General features: G+C 35.2%; 1 protein-coding gene and 1 pseudogene across 8 annotated transcripts in view; one reads left to right on the top strand and one right to left on the bottom strand.

Annotated features, from left to right (window-relative positions):
* Nucleotides 1–10849, bottom strand: part of DMXL1 (Dmx like 1) — a 150041-nt gene extending 139192 nt beyond the window's left edge. For all 8 annotated transcript variants that reach the window (XM_045838041.1, XM_045838043.1, XM_045838045.1 and 5 more), the window contains exon 1: nucleotides 10297–10849. Coding sequence is in view for 4 of the 8 variants with exons in the window: in XM_045838042.1 (XP_045693998.1) it covers nucleotides 10297–10383 (87 nt within the window). In the remaining 4 variants the exon portion in view is untranslated. The remainder of the gene's footprint in view (nucleotides 1–10296) is intronic.
* Nucleotides 10850–16326: 5477 nt separating this feature from the next.
* LOC123818057 lies at nucleotides 16327–16718 on the top strand (annotated as a pseudogene).
* The last annotated feature ends 1461 nt before the right edge of the window (nucleotides 16719–18179 follow it).

Here is an 18179-nt window from a genome sequence, read left to right as displayed (position 1 = left end):
AGGTAAAAGAGGGTAAAAGAAGGGAGGAACAAAATATGAGATTTGAAATAAACTATAATATAAAATCTATTGAGTTATTATACACAAGCTTGATGAAATGAATGTTAAAAAACTCCCCAGAGACCCTTGCATAGGTGAAAATCCACAAAGTAGCGGGGTTATATTTATTTTATTATATATATAAATATATATAAAATATATATTTATATATTTTATATAAATTTATATATTTATATATATTTATATTTATAATATAAATTTATAATATATAATATTATTTCAAATATTTATACTTGAAATAATAATATATTTATATTATTTCAATTATTTATAAATATAATAATAATAATTTATTATTGAAATGATAATATATTTATATTATTTCAATTATTTATAAATATAATATATTTTTATATATTTATATATTTATATAAAATATATATATATTCATATATATATATAAAAGCTTTATAAACCCTTTCCACATTCCTATAAACCTTTCCCACTCTCTTTTTAACCTTTCCCACACTCTTATAAACACTTCATATGCTCTTAAACACTTCCTACACTTTTAAACCTATGTAATTTTAACAACATATAAAATACTATGTGGGTACTCACCAGGGAAATATACAGTCATCCCTCGCTATATCGCGGTTCACTTATTTTCAGCTTCACTGTATCACAGGTTTTTTAAAACCCATGGGACGACTGTACCAGGGATCTACTGTCTGTGGCTGACTCCTTCAGTTGTTCATCGTTACTCTATAATCAGCAGTCAGGCTTAAGCTCCACAGGGTTGGGCAGAGTAACCCCTGTGGGCAGGACTACTGCTTCCCCACAGGCTGATGCCACTCAGAGAGGGGTGATCTGCCTAAGCAAGATGGCTTCTGCAGAATGGGATGACTTAGCATCAGGGTTCTGGTGGCTGTTCTCTCAGTCCTCTCCCCAAAGCCACTGGCCCTAGTCTTTCCTCAAGTATCTCTAGTCCTCTCTGTCCTCCCTTTGCCAGAGCCCAGGGTTAGTGGTTACAAATGCAAATTTATTCATTGGCCCTTTAAAAGGCTCTTTGCATCTCCAGCTGTCTGTCCCTGGCAGAGAGAAACCCTGCCACTTTTTGCAGCTGGACGTGTTCTGGGTACTTTTCAGGCTCTGGTGCTGTTAGCTGGGGAGCCCAGCTTGGGGGTTTGACCCCACGCTTCTCAGTGGGAATCCCCCAGAAATATTCCTCTGGCACTTTAGCTGCCACCTGTGGGAGCCCAGTCAGCCCTCTTGCATCTTCTCTGCACTCTGTACCAGTCATGTTGTGGTGAAGCTGTGTCTTCTATCTGTTCATGGTTACAAGACTTCTCTCTTGCTATTGTTCATTGCTTATTCCGGATGATTTCTTGGCAATTTTTAAAAAATTTTCAGATTGGTCCTGGGAGGAGGTTAGTGTAGCTTCCACTCACTCCTCTGCCATCTTGGATCTCCTTTTAATCTTGGTTTTTAATATCATTCCCACTAAAAGAAACCAGGGTTCTCAAAAAAAAAAAAACCCCAAAACAAAAGGCTAATTACAGGGCTGGGGTAGGGAAGCTATAATGAGAGCCCAGAACACCTTGTTATGCCAGAAAGATAGTCATGTTAAAAAAATAAAATATGGGGTAAAAATCATCCTCAATGGATGCTTAATTCTTCAGAAATTTTTGATAAGAATGAGGATATCTTCTATGTGGTCATAAAGTATCTTTCACTCACTGCTTATTATCACTGGGGGAAAGCAAACCAGTTTTATAGTGGAAACACTGGGTGACACCTTGATGGATCATCAAAATTAATATCACTAATGACAGATAATCATGTGCCTCCAAATGTAATATCCAGAGAAGGATACAACATCATTACCCATAATTTTGGGCAAAAATGAATAACTTCATTTTAATTAAGAGGAAACATCAGACAAATGCAAAATGAGAAAAGGTTGTTTTTTTTTTAAAGGGAGAGGGAGGTACTATATTCTTCAAATGTCAATGTCAAAGTGAAATTTTAAAAAGGAACAGAAAAACAATGCTTAAGAGACATGATAACTAAATGTTATACCTGACCATGTACTAAATCCTGAACTGTAACAGGTGAAACGCTATAGAGGACATCGTTATACCAACTAACAAAACCAGAACATGAATAATACATTACATAAAAGTAGTATATCAATATAAATTTATGAAGTTGATAACTGTACTATAGTTATATAGACTAATATCCATATTATGAAATATAAACTAAATCATTTAGGGTAAACAGTCATGATGTATATAACTCACCCTCAAATAGTTTAGGAAAAATTTTTTGTAGGAACAAACACACATACAGTATGCACAAATGACAAAGAAAATAGGGTTAAATTATTATCAATAGCCAATCTAGGTAATAAGAATACAGTGTTCCTTGCACTATTTTTATTTTATTTTCTAGGCATGAAATTATTTCAAAATATTTATTTTCCATGTAGTAATAAAAACATCTAAAACCTAAATAATTATTTCCAAAAATATTAAAAAGTACTTCTGTCTTCCAGAAACCACAGTCATCTGAGCCTACTTTTTTCTCCTTGGCATTATGTTTCAAGGCAAATGCTTTTTGTTGGTATCCCACTTAACCCTCATAACAAATCCTAAGTTTATAATCAACAGAAATGTATCCAAATGCACACTAAGAGACATGTACAGGGACATTCATATCTACTCATAAAAGCCCCAAAGTAGAAGGAGCTCAAATATCCATCAACAATGCAATATACAAAATAAACTGTAGTATAATCATACAATGGAATACTAAAGCAATGATTCTCAAATTCTGTGGTCTCAGGAATCCTTTGCACTCTTAAGAAAGTATTAAGGGTAACCATCCTCCCTCCCCTCTACCCCAAATCTTTAGTTTATGTAGGTTATTACTATTAATATTTACTTTTTTAGCAATTAAAACAGAGAAAACATAATATATCAACTGCATTGGTAATCTAAACCTCCCAACAAATAAAAGTCCAGGACTAAATAACTTCATCAGTGAACTCTACCACACATTTAAAGAAGAATTTACACCAATCTTCTTCAAACTTGTCCCAAAAATTGAAGAAGAGGGAACATTTCCAAATTTATTTTACAAGGTCAACATTACCCGGATACCAAAGCTAGACGAAGATAATACAAGAAATTACAAACCAATATCCCCGATAAACAAAGATGCAAAAATCTTCAAGATACTGATTGTAAAAACACATTAAAAAGTTCATACACCATAATCAAGTGGGATTAATCCATGGGATACAAGGATCATTTAATAAAGGCATAAATAACAGGCCATATACAACAAGCTTTCACAACTAAGATTGTGAAACCTTTCTTCTAAGATCAGAAGCAAGACACGTGTACCTACTCTCATGACTTCTATTCAATATATTACTAGAAATCCTAGACAGAAAAATTAAGCAAGAAAAATAAATAAGCTGGATTGGGAGTAAAAAGGAGAAAACTGCACTTGAACAATGATTAAAATAAAATTTAATAAATAAATAAATAAATAAATAAATAAAAGACATTCAAATTGAAAAGATGTAAAACTGTGCCTGTTTGCATATAACAAGATATTATATAAAGAAACTCTAAAGACTCCTCCAAAAAACTGTTAAAACTAATAAGTGAATTCAGCAAAGTTGCAAGATACAAAATCAACATTTAAAAAAAGTTTCATTTTTATATACTAACAAACTATTCAAAAATTTTTTCAAGCAATCTAATTCATTATAGCATCAAAAAGAATAAAATTCTTAAAAATAAATTTAACTAAGGTGAAAGATCTTATACACTGAAAACTGTAAGACACTGATTAAAGAGACTGAAGATGACACAAATAAACAAAAAGATATTTTGTGCTCATGGATTGGAAAAATATTATTAAAATGTCTATGTTACCCAAAGCAATCTACAGACTGAACACAATCCCTAGCAAAATTCCAATGGCATTAAAAAAAAATCCTAAAATTCATATGGAACCACAAAATATCCCAAATAGCCAAAACAATCTTGAGCAAAAAGAACTACGCTGGAGTCATCATACTACTTGATTTCAAATTATATTATAAAACTATGATAATCGAAACAGTATAGTTTTGTCATAAAAAGACACATAGAACAAAGAAACAGAATCTCATACATAAACCCAAGCACATATAACCAACTAATCATTAACAAAGTCACCAAGAATACATCATGGGGAAAGGATAGTTTCTTCAATAAATGGTGTTGGGAAAACTGGACAGCCACATGTAAAAGAATGAAATTGAACCCTTATCTTATATCATACATAAAAGTCAACTAAAAATAAAGATGTGAACATTAATAACTGCAACCATAAAACTTCTAGAAGAAAACAGTGAACAAGTTCCCTGACATTGATCTTAGTGATGATTTTTGTTTATTTGACACAAAAAGGAAAGCAAAAGCAAAAACAAACAAATGGGACTACATCAAACTAAAAACTTCTATACAGCAAAAGAAATGATCATACCTGACAAGGACTTAATATTCAAAATAGCTATGGAATTCATACAACTCAATAGCAAAAAAACAAAAACAAATAATCCAATTTAAAAAAGGGCTAAGAACTTCAATAGAAATTGTTCCAAAGAAGACATACAATGGCTAATACATACATAAAAATATGTTCAACATCACTAATCATAAGGAAAACATAAATCAAAACCACAAAGAGCTATGACCTCATACCTGTTCAAAGGGTTATCGTAAAAAAGACAAGAGAAAACAAGTTTTGGTGAAGGTGTTGAGAAAAAGCAACCCCTGTGCTCTCTTGGTGGAAATGTAAACTAAAATAGCCTCTATGGAACACAGTTCTTCAAAAAATAAAATAAAATTATCATCATCCAGTAATCCTGCTTCTGGGTATATATCCAAAAATGATGAAATCACTATCTGGAAGAAACATCTACATTCCCATATTCATTGCATAATTACTCTCAATAGCCAAGACATAGAAACCATCTAAGTTCCTGAAGTATGAATGGACATATACAATGAAATACTATTTGGCTATAAAAAGGAAATCCTGTCTTTTGTGACAACTTTGAGGACACTGTGCTAAGTAAAAAACACTGTACTCTTAGAACAGAAAGCAGAATGGTGGTTGCCAGGGGGTGATGGGTGGGGGAAATAGGACACACTGGTTAAAGGGTACAAACTTTCAGTTATCAGGTGAGTAAGCTTCAAAGATCTCATGTAGTGCATGGTGACTATAGTTAATACTGTATTGTATACTTGAAAATTGCTATGTGAGTAAACCTTTAATATTCTTACCATAACAACAACACAACGGTAATTGTGTGAGTAAAGGATGTGTTAATCAACCTTATTGTGGTAAAAATTTCACTACATATATATATATATATATATATATATATATATATATATATATAATCACATTATATATCTTAAGCTTACACAATGATTTATGACAAATATATATCAATAAAACTAGGGGGGAGGGAGCTAAATTGGTACAGATGATCCAAACTGGGTATCATCCAAAATGACTTGAAATAGACATTTTGTTACAGGTAGCTCTAATAATTATTAGTATTATTTCAAGTCTCTATAGTTTATACAACATAATGAGGTAATAAGGAAGTACACACTTGCACATGCACACACACAAAAAGAAAACAGGTAAAACAACCTGTAAATTAAATTAAACCTTTAATTTAAAATGGGCTACACATGAATTTAAAATAATTTGCCACTAAATTCTTTAATAAAAATCATCCATCTACCTAGTTTTAAATAAAAACCTAAGATGTAGCATACATCTTAGAAATACATTATATTTCTAGAACAAAATCTAAACTAGTTTTACAGATTTTTCTAATAAACTATTCTCAAAAACCCACTTCAAGGTGCCTTGGCTGTACTGTGGAAAGTTATCAAAACCATAAGAATAGCACTGGTTTATCCAATACACTGTCATGTTACTTTGTCTTCAAAGTTAATTGGTACACTAGCTGCTTCTGATTATAATCAGAGCAATCTATGGCTAACTAATTAAAATTAAATTGACAAGTGAAAATCTTTACTGTTAGGCACACATGACATTAGGTTTACTAACTGAGACTAAGTGAGATGCACAGGAAGAACTGAGTTCATATGTGTGCTAGCAAGCATATACTAAAAACATGGTATTTAACTTTAACTTTTGGCAGACCATCTGGAATATTCTGAATTTCAAAAATTATCTAAGATTGTAAGAGTCAGTATTCTAATTTGGAAATCCCGGGATTTCTGTAAAACATTTAGATTTCCTGTTTTTACCAACAATGCCAAGTAAATATTCCAAAGAATTTCTTCCTTGTATATTTCCTGGATAAATGACTTATATTTGGTATGTTGTAATTAACATTTTTCTCACTTTTAAAAACAATGTTAAGAATTAGTATTACTTCAATAATCTTAAAGGCACTTTAATTCTATTTAAAACATAGTATTTTAAAACAGGCCAAATTTTAAAAACAAAGTCTAATTTAATACTCATAATGGCATATGAATACCACAAAAATCTCTTTCTCCAGGTGTGAACAGTATTAAACTTTCCCCTTGTATATTCTCTCCACCCACAAAGATCCACAGAACCCCTGCAAAAAAAGAACCTTTCCATCCTCCCACCTTTAATGGATTCTCTGGAGTAGCCATTTTCAACCAGTGTTCTGCAATAGTTTTTTAAAAACATGCAATACCTGACTAAATAGTCAGGGGCACTGACCTCTTCTCCTTTAGATTGTCAAATAAAGAAATGCCAACAGCCTACACAATAGCCATCCAGTGTGAATGCCCTGTCTTGAACAATAAATACATTGTTATATAATAGAGCTGCAATTTACTGGTCACGTTACATATTAAAGTTGCATCTGATTGGTTAATTTTTGGTACCAGAATCCTTATCTATAAGCACAGGCACTTGATTTTTTAAAAAGTCACTCTGGAGCAAGAAAGGTAGGTAATTGCTATTACTACTACTACTACTACTACTACTACTACTACTACTACTACCGTAAACCAATCAAAGTTATACCTATTTTTTGTCAGAGCATGCAAAAAATATATTTGGTATGCCACCAAATTTTAGTAATTAGTTTATGTGTGCTATGAGATGAAAAATATTGAAAATCACTGCTCCAGAGTGAATAAAAGTTAAACTAGAGGATGCTTACTAAGACAGAAAGTAGAGGAAGGAGAATGCTAATTAAGCCTCAGTTCTCTATCAACAGCCAGATAGTTGCAGTCAGTCTCTTGACTTCTAATCTGGGTCACCTTGGCTGGGAACACTAGGTTTCCTAATTCAAAAGGGAGCCTGGACCTATAACATGTTTACTTTCCCTCCTATAGCAAAGACGTTTAAATCCATAGTAGACACAGTAAGTCAAATAGTAAAACAACCTATTTGTCTCTTAGAAATTACTTCCCTTTCCATTTCATTCAAAACAGTTTCAACACTAAGTATAAATAGATTACAAAATGAAAAGAAAAAAAGAAATTAAAAAAGTTTACACTTTTACCTGCCCAGATATACAACTAACTATAAGGGACCAGGCTGGAAATCAAATCCAGCCAATGACTTTAGTATTAGGTCTCATCAGTACTTTAATTGCTGTTCTGGATGCTCACAATGAAACCATGCAAGACATATACAAGGTAAAGCTGGTTAATGATACAATGAAAGTGCAAATAGTGCTTTGAAAGTATGAGATATGGTCACTGACTACTAGTAGCTTTCATACTAAGAGCAAAGTCAAAACAGTTTAATGCCAGTTTAAGTGGTAAAAAAAGTATCTAATTCTTGAATATACTTACTATATCAGTAATTGTATATTTTAAACTCTAGACCCCACAATAAATGGCATTCAATTTCATTTAAACTTAAAACTTGACACACTTTGTAGGAAAACAGGATTCCAACTCTTGTAATCTTTCAAAACAAAAACAGATAAGTTATCTGCAAATATGCAAAGGGGGAGGTACAAACAGAAGACTGTGTTCACAGAATGCATAACATACCAGGAGGAATAAAAGAATTCTTCACAGAGGGCCTGTGAGAAAAAAGACTTCATGTCCTTACCTTAAGTACAACTGGAATTTAGAGAGATTTTTTTTAGTCTGCACAAACCATGTACCATTAATGTTTGCTATTTTTCTATCCAAGAAAAAGAATTCAAAATCAAAAGTGGTTAAAAAATAAAATTCAAGATGTAAACAGTAGATTCTGCTCTCAATGTAAAAGAAAAATGGGCAATTCCAAAAGAAGTAAATTTAAGATATATATATTCACATATGTATTCCAGGAAACTGAGGACAAAAAAAATTTAGTTTATAATAGAACTACCAACTTAATGTCAGAAATGAATTGGCTGCAAAGGAAAAAAGATGACTGTCAATCCTTGAACTACCACCAAAACTACAGAGAACTGGGTCTCTTCACACTAAACAATGACAAAAAATTATTTTTGCTCTATTTACTGGAATGCTTCCTGAGATCTGGAAGAAATCTTCAGTAGACTTGGTGGGAGAAGATTAAAGTCTGGTCTATGGAAATGGACTTTAAAATTCAGCAGGAGGGAGCAACAAGCTGCATGATGGTGTAGGAGACTATATGCTTTGGCACATTAACTCACCTCTCCTTGAAAATCACATGGAGGCATGCATCAAGGTTTTATATACACTTTAGATGGATTATCTGCATATATAAATAGGCCAGCATATTGGATGTGCTTTGAAGTTCATTGCTTACATAGATCCTTCAAGTTCTTAGAATTTACATAGGAAAAAGCACATAACTTTATAGATGTTACCATCTTATGATCTCCCCTGGGAAAACCTTCTTGGGTAGATGCTGTCTATTCCCTCCCTCTAAATAGCCAGAGCCAAGAGCCATATACAACTACAGTTGCTCACTGAAGTCCTCCGAGTTCCCTCTTCTGAGTATTCTGGCCAGGTTAACATTTAGAATTAGAATCTCTAAAATTGCTAGGGTCAAGTGCAAGCTGACAAGTGCATATGTGACTCTACGGGGAAAGTACAGACTATTTCAAAGCAAAGTATTTGGTTGGCATAAACCTAAAAGCACAATTCAGAAATTAAATGCCTGTACCATGTTAAATAATAACCATTATTTATTCTGACTGACAAAGACCACACACACACACGCACAAAATCTAAAGTAGACAAAAAGAAAAACTGGGTATCTGTCAAGCAGTTCACTTTGTTTCACTTGTTTATGCAAACTTTAGTTTTACTTTTAATCATAACTAAGCAATAGCTACACAAGTTGTAGCGTCAGCATTATAAATACATTGTTCAGATATAGGGTTATCATGTGAATACTGACTTACAGTTTGAAGTTATTATAAAAACTATAATTAAGGCAGAAATTTCCATTATAGTAGTAAGTATGCAGAAATTTGGGGCCCTCTTCCTTCCAATATCTGGATAAGACTAATGAAAAAGCAAATCACTTTCATTAAACCTTAACCTTGAATTATCACTACATAGCAAAAAGGAGTTTTGCTGAAAACAGTAATACAGCTTTTAGTAACTGATGTAAGCAGTCCAAAATAAGTAAGTTCCCCAGGATACTAAACAGTTACAGATGAAATTCAATGGACTGCAGGAGTAAATTATTTACGAAAAATATTTTTTCTTTCTAGAGTTATTCCTCAGTAAATCTGAATAAATTAAAATTGCTGTTTCACTATATTTTTAACCCACGCTACTTGTTAACAATTGGTAACTGAAGACACCCACTCTTTCTAACTACATGGATACTTGACCTTAATTTAGAATAACAAATGAAATCAATACCAACTATTTCTTAAGTTAACAATTTTTGCTGTGCAGTGGGGCAATAAAAAGCTTCCCACTACCGCCGCCCTCCCCCCACACAAAACGATTTTTGTATAAACGACTTTGGCAAGCCCAAGGACGGCAGACTAAACACTTAAAATACCCCACAAAACATTCTAACTTCCGAGTTTAGGCTCTGTACAGTAAGTATCTGAAAGACCAAAAGATTTCTGCCCCCTTCCCTCCCCAAGGCCAGTTGCTCTGGACCCTAGGGGGCGGGGACCTCTGTAAGGACCTGGGGGACCCCCAGGAGACGACGACTGGAGTTCGGCCTCTGCCCGTCACTCAGGGCCGAGCCTGGCTGACTCAGGGACGCGGACACACCACGGGCGACGCGGGAACCTCCCTTACTCACCGTGAAGTGCTGGTCTCCTACGCTGCCCACGGAGAAGCAGTGGTCGCCAGGGTTCACAGCCCCGGTCAGCACCTGGTGCAGGTTCATGTCGGCGCCTTAGTCCAGCAACGGGCACCACGGACCGATCATGCTCAGGATCAGCGGTGGCTTCCCTCCCTCCTTCCCTCAGGGGCGGCGGCTGCTCAGGGGCGGCAACCGCGACAGCGGTGGGGCCAAGAACCGGAGCTGCTCAGCTGGGGCCCCAAGCTCATCCCGAGCCCTGGCTGGCTAGGCCTGGAGGGGGCGGGCCCGAGGGCAGGCTGAGCGCCACGCCAGTCCGCGCACCTGTCACGACCCGCACAGGCCCAGGTGAAGCTCAGGGTCGACTCTGAGACCTCGACCCGCCTGCTCAGCGGCCTGAAAGGCCGCACTGTCCACACACTTCTAGGATCTGGGTGCCTGATTTTGACGCAGGCTGAGTAGCGTAGGCAGCTCGCTTGCCCTCCACGCCTAACCCATTCCCTCCCCAGCCCGTGCGTCCGCCACCCCTACAGGCCTTGACCGCTCACGACTTGTCTCTAAGTTCCTTAGGCCAAACTATCGCGAGATTTCCCGCGGGATTGTGGAGTATTTTGGTAGAGTTTTTTTTTAACCACCGTACAGTATACCAATCAGCAAGTGGATAAGAAAACTCCTCTTCTAGATGCTGGCCAATCCCGAGCTCCATCCCACCTAGGGCTCCTCCCACTAATGAGGAAAGACGGATGTTTTAGAGGCTTGAGAACGCTCTGTCCTTTTGATTGTTGAATTTAGGGAGTCTGGTAGAAACGTAATGATTCTAGAATGAGATGTTAGTTTTTAAGTCATGCTTTAGGTTAGGGCTTAGTCTGACTGTTACGCCAGAAAATGTAAACGGGTGAAGTGCGTTAGAAATGGAATTGTGGTGTCCTCAGTCCTAAGAGAGACTACAAATCCCAAGAAGCACCGTTCTCTAGGCGACTCAGAAGTACTCCAAGTAAAGGCTACTCTGGAATTGTCTCTGCCCTGGGTTAATGGTACCTGGGTTTCTAACTTGCTGAACAGGATAATTTTGAAAGATTTACGCACTTGACAAGTTCTGAAATGTTTCGCCTAAGTTTCTCAGAAACATGAGTTTTGAAGTCGTGCTATAATAATCCTGCGTCAGCCCTGCATTGAGTGTTTTGGAAAACCTAAAAATTCTGATTAGTGTCACAGTTACAACTGAGATTCCAACTCTCCTTGTATTTTGACACAAGTTTTGTATTATTATTGATATACATTTGTTTATACAGGGTCCGTCAGAAGTAATGCCTGCTTTAGTGTAGTTGGTAGGGTAATAATATAGGTGTAATAATTTATAGTTTTAATTTGAACAATACACCTAAAATGTCATATGGTGTGCTTGAGTGTGATAGTTATGTTACAAATTACATGCTTATGATTTTGTAATTAAAGATCCTATAATAAATAAAGGGGGGACATTATATGTGCCAGATGCTGTATGTATCCTCCCATACACTGTGTTAGGGGCAGACTGTGCCCTGCTCTTCTCTGTATCCCCAAGTATCCAGCACAGTGCCAGTTCCAATTTATAAATTTCATTTCAGTAAATGTTAAATGAGTGAATGTAAACAGGAACTCTCCAACTTGAAAAAAAAAGTTTTTTTAAATTACTCAATCTATTTTATATACTTTTGTTACAGTAAAGAAAAAGGAGGGGGAGCCTTCACATTAATATTTGGATGGAAGGAGTACTAGTACTTTATCTCATTTTGCTTTCCTTAAGTTTTTTTGCAATGTACATTTACTTTGTTTTGAAGGAAAAGTTTACTAAAAAAACAAGTTTAAGAGCCATCTCCCATTTTTCAGTTTGAAAGGTGTAAATGAATTCTATTATTTATTCCAGTCTCTTCATAAAAATTAGGGACTTAAACCTTAATTTGTGATTAAAAGAACTATTGCATCCTAATATACGTAGTTTAATTTGTATTTTAATTATTAATTACAATTTTATTTAAAGTGACTTTAAGTGTTATATTTTTAGATGCTAAATCAAGATTTTTCTATGGCTTATGTAAATTCTGTTTCTAGCTCTAGAGCTTAAAATGTTTACTCATTCCATTCTGCCAAGTTTTTTATTTTGAAGGGCATGCAGTATAGCAAACTAAAAGAAACTACGCGACCTAGTAGTTAGGAAACCTGAGATCTACTTCTGATCTTGCTGTGTAACCTTGGAAAGTCTTATTAATTTTAAGACTCTTTTTCCTTATCTGTAAAATTAGTAAGTTTAACCTGATTATCAACAACATTTTGCTTGGCTTTTTCATTCACACAACTCTGTACATCTGTTAGACCTTATTAAATTCCTTTAGCCTTGAGATGGATTCCCTGAGTTAGAATCCTGGCTTAACTATTCAAATTACTTAATCTCCCATGCTTTACTTTTCTTGTCTATAAAGTGAGAATAGTAGATTTTTTTCATAATTATTGTGAGGAATAAATGAGAACATTGTCAGAATTCAATGGATGTTAGGTATTTTATTATAATTATTCTTAAATAAACCTAATGTTTTGATATCTACTTCCTCTTTCTAAGGTGTTCCAAACAGCATCAAACTTCAGTCCAAATCAAACTTTCCAGGGATGTTTAAGACTGCCACAAATGCTCTTGAGTCCATCCCAGTCCGTATCCAAAACTACGGGGCTACAAAAGCTAATGAAAAGCAAGGACATTCTTTTGTCTCTGTCTACTGTCAACAAAGAGTAGACTACGTATTTCATTAGCCAAAAAAATTTATTCAGGCAAAAGAAAGGATTTAAATACAGTGCATAAAACCATGCTGAGTCAGACATAAGAAGAAAAGAACAAGAAGGAAGTTCTTATTAGAGGGGAAAAAGGAAGTTAAGGAGAGGGGCTGTTGTGACCATAAAGTTTGTTATAAAAATTGAGCTCTTCCCACAGAGCTTTCCCTATGGATGAACGGTGTAAAAGCTCTTCCCACAGGCCCTCCTGACTCCTGTCTTGCTTAAGGTCTCTGTCATTAATTATGATACCTCTTATCTGAAATACTCTACCACCTTATTAAATTGCCCATTAAACCATCTATCTCTGATATACAGGAGAATGAATTATTTCAATGAAACAACTAAATGCTTGTAATTATCTATTACTTCCACTGCAATTCTAGACTGCTGTCTGGTTTTATATAGCCTTTGAACTAAGGATTTTTTTTACATTAAAACAATTTTTTATCCTTACCTGAAGAAAATTTTTCATTGTTTTTTTTGGGGGAGGTGTAGAGAGACATCGATATGAGAGAAAAACATCGATTGGTTGCCTTCTGTACACACCCTGACCAGAGATCAAACCTGCAATCTAGGTGTGTGCCCTGGCCAGGAATTGAATCCACAACCTTTTGGTCTACAGGACAATGCTCCAACCAATTGAGCCATACTGACCAGGAGTTACATTTTTAAATGGTTGAAAAAATCAACACAAGAATAATATTTAATGATACATGAAAATTATATGAACTTCACGTGTTCATTAATAAAATTGTATTGGAACATAAACAGGCATAGCATCTGTGGCTGCTTTCACACTACAATTGCAAAACTGAGTAGTTTCAACAGAGACCATATAGCCTGGGAAGCCAAAAGTATTTACTATTTGGCCCTTTAGAGAAAAAAATTGCTGATTCTTGACCTTTAGGAAGGATTCTCTACTGTTTTGTGAGCTATGAAATAGTTTTTGCTATGAAGAATTGTTATTCTATTGTATGGCAGCTTAATTAGCAAAACATTTAATATTAATGATTATACAAGCATCTTTAATATATCTATTGTATGTATCCCTGATTCCCCAATATTATTATAGCAGAGAGTAGATACTAATAGCTGAATGCAAAGATGAATATGACAGAACCTTACTTACATATATTTAAGTTTCCTTGAAAGAACTACCCCAGAGAGGTGGCCATAGATAATACCTTTGCTTTAAACTGCTGCTCCTCATAAATAACCTCCTAATGTCATAACCTCTTCTTAACAATGGTCTACCCAATTCTAAATCCAGCCCTGACTTCTTATTCAACTTGAGTGTCACTCTAACCTTGTGGCAAAATTAGTAAGGAAAGGAAATGGAGGAGAAGGTAAATTATACAGGTCTCTGCTTTTCATCATGCTCTTTCTGTAACCTTCTATCCAGAGCCACAAATCTAACTCCTAACACAACATACACACACACACACACACACACACACACACACACACAATCCCAGGGAATTCTTGAATCTAATTATTCCCTGAACTGTAATATCATTATTTCCTTTGAATGCTCAAAGGTTATGTGCTTTTGTATTTTTTCTTTAGGTTTTTTTTCAGTTTTAGTTTTATTTCTAAGAAATAAAAGAGGAAGGCTGGCTGTAAAAAAGGAAGTCTTTTTTAAAAAGTAATATTCTGTATATTTTGCATTATTCCTAGCAGCAAAATCTCTTAGAAAACAAAGTACTACAGTTTCTGGAGCTGGCAGGGCAAAAAGAAATTATGCTTTCTTCAGTGCTAGGCTTAAAGAGGAAGGGACACTTTTATTAAAGACTCAATGGTGGTGACAGTGTAAAGAAAGAAATAGGCTAAATTCTGAGATCCTTGTAAGGGAAAAGAAGCATATAGGAAGCCAGCTCAGATTGAGAAGTAATCATGCCTCTTTCTCATTCTCCAATTTCCTTATACTACCCTCCTCCCAGTCACCCTCATCCTAAACACACCAATATAAATCTATTCTTCCTAGGGCCCTGCCACTGGAGCCACCAATGGAAGCTTCAGTCCTCATTGCCAGCACCTAATAAATGAGGGAGGTTAGAAGTAAAGGGAGTCCCTATTCTCATAACTAAGGCTGAAATGGTGGGGTGGGGGGGGGGTGCTCTGTGGCTGAATTTCACACAAACATTCCAAACTCCTTATCTCATAAAAATAATATGAGGGACCCTGTGCAACTAAGACATTGACTGCCCCAGGACCTGTCTGTACTGCCAACAGCAACCTCACTATAGCAAAATTAATCAGGAATATTATCTGTTATATACATGTTTAAGCAATGATACAGGACCCTAGCCATCATTTATAATGTTATTATGGAAAAATTAATTCCAATACTTCTAAAATTTGGAAATTGTCATTAAATACTCTTGACTCACACTCACTCAGCTGGAACTTTTTCTACCCTTAAGGTGTTTGCATGTAAAGGGCAGTTATTGATAAAAGCTACTGTTTATTAAACACCCACTGTACACTGTAATAGGCATTTTCTTTATCTTACTTAAATCTCAAAACACAATAAGGATAATATCTCTGTTTTCCAAATAAAGAAACTTAGACTCAAAGAGATTAAATAACTTGCCCAAGGTCATATTAGATTTGTGTCAAATCACCCTCCAAGGATTTGAACTTAGATCTCTTAGGCTGCACAGGCCCTATGTGTTTTCCAAAATCCCCTGAAACCCAAGGTGAATACAACTAGCACCTACCACTTATCCTCTCCTGGCAAGGTAAAAGGAGACAGAAAAGGTGAGTTGACTTCTTTAAATTCCATCTCTAGTGACCCTCCGGTAGAAAAAACAACAACAACAACAACAACAACAACTATCTTTTAAAACAGTTTTCTTCTTTCCTTCTTCACAACAAAGGAAAGCTCACCTTCTTACCTTGTCCCACTCTGAAACTATAAAGGCCAGCCTTTTTAAAAAATAGGTAAAGTAAACATCTCCAACCAAAAAAGTCCCTGAGCCAATTAGGGAAATACCCACTTGGTTAAATATATCTAAGAAAGTTTTTGAACTACAAGTCACACAAAACAGTTGTGTCTTTTATCAGAATAAGGCTCTTCTTGTGCCTACTGGAATTTTCATTAGGATGAAGTAGAAGTCAAGAGTTTAATTTTGCTCTTTCTCCTTTTCTCCATCATTGTGGTATGTGCAGTTGACTCTATTTCTTTCAAATTGTCAGGATCAAGTAATTACTGGCCATGAAGATATGAGCCCCATGAAGGCATCTGCAGAAGATGTTGATGTTACTTTGGAAGATCAACAAATGATAAGCAAATTTGCAGAGAAAACTAGTAGAATAGCAGAGCTAAAGGAAGAAATAGACATAAAAAACAACTCCAAACTTTAAAAGATGCTTGTGAGGATATCATGTTTTCAGATGACAACTCTAATGATACCTTGTTAAAATGGCAATTAAATGGCATTAGCCATTCTCAAGAAGAAACATAAGAAAGGATAGAGTAAACAAAGAAAAAATACAAAATAAATTGATGCTTTTGAATTGGAGTAGAAACAATTTAGCTGGTGTTAGCAGATTTAAAATTTCAGTTATATGCAAAATTTAAGAGCAACATAAACCTTGAAGCTGATGAAAGTTAAACATTTTTATAATACCTTAAAAATTTGTTTAATAAACTTGAATATTGTTTAAATAATTTCCTTTCTTCAAGTGATATAGAACCCTGGCTGGTATGGCTCAGTGGATTGAGTGCTGGCCTGCAAATCAAAAGGTCTCTGGTTTGATTCCCAGTCAGGGTACATGCCTGGGTTCTGGGCCTGGTCCCCAGTTGGGGGCATGTGAGAGGCAATCAACTGATGTCTCTCACACATTGATGTTCCTCCCCGTCTCTTTCTCCCTCCATTTTCCTCTTCTAAAAATAAATAAAAATAAAATCTTTTTTAAAAATTAAAAAATCTGTTAGAAAGCAAAACTTTCTTTTTTAAAACATCTGTATTTATTTAATGGAAACTTGCCTATTTTCATGTTCTGCTTATTTATTTTATATTTTTAAAAGAAGACAGTATTCATCTATGTATTTTGCATGACAATTATATCAAGTGTAGGGTTTTTAAGTCATGTTATTAATATCAGTTAAGAAAAACAAAAATAACTACTGGCCAAGAAACAAAAGCAGAATCTTCCCATTCCTCAGTGGATTCAGATAGAATCTGGTAATAAAATAAGGTACAACTCCAAAAGGAGACATTCAAGAAGAACCAAGCTATGTCTACAAGGAATCTTACAAATGGGATGGCACACATATTTATACTGTTTCAAGGTCACCTGCATCTTACCATATCACTCTGAAAATATCACTACTATCTGGACAGTTGAACTTGTTTTATTGGGATAGTGTTTGTTTCTATGCTTCTGCACTATTAGGTTGGTTTAGTAATAAATATGTGAGAACTTTCACTTTTTAAAAAAGAAGTAATTTTGAAATGGAAAGGAGAGACCATGTGGAAGACAACAGCAGGAGTTTTGTTGAGTCAGGTGCAACTTGTGGGCAATAGACACTTGGACACGAATGAAGAAAAGAGAATATCCCAATCAAAATTCCAGAGTAATTTTGTTGATATTAACAAATTGATCCTAAAGCTTTATGAAGAAAGTGAAAGACCCTGAATAGCAAACATAATATTAAAGAACAAAGTTGGAAGACTGACACTACCCAATTTCAAGGCTTATTATAAAGCTACAGTTTTCAAGACAGTATGGTATTGGTGAAAGAATAGGCAAATAGATCAATGGAACAAAATGCAGAGCCTAGAAATAGACTCACATCAATATAGTCAACTGATATTTGACAAGGGAGCAAAGGCAGTCTGACAGTGGAGCAAAGATAGTCTTTTCAACAAATGGTGCTGAAAAAAACTGCACATCCACATGTCAAAAAAATAATTTAAGCCCTGGCTGGCGTAGCTCAGTGGATTGAGCGCAGGCTGGGAACCAAAGTGTCCCAGGTTTGATTCCCAGCCAGGGTACATTCTTGGGTTGCAGGCCATAACCCCCAGCAACCGCACATTGATGTTTCTCTCTCTCTCTCTATCTCCCTCCCT

This window comes from Phyllostomus hastatus, unplaced genomic scaffold (assembly GCF_019186645.2).
Source record: "Phyllostomus hastatus isolate PE091 unplaced genomic scaffold, TTU_PhHast_1.1 phas_contig_254, whole genome shotgun sequence".
In the NCBI taxonomy this organism is placed as follows: domain Eukaryota; kingdom Metazoa; phylum Chordata; class Mammalia; order Chiroptera; family Phyllostomidae; genus Phyllostomus; species Phyllostomus hastatus.
Note: the sequence above shows the minus strand (reverse complement) of the source record. Positions and strands in the feature narration are given on the sequence as shown.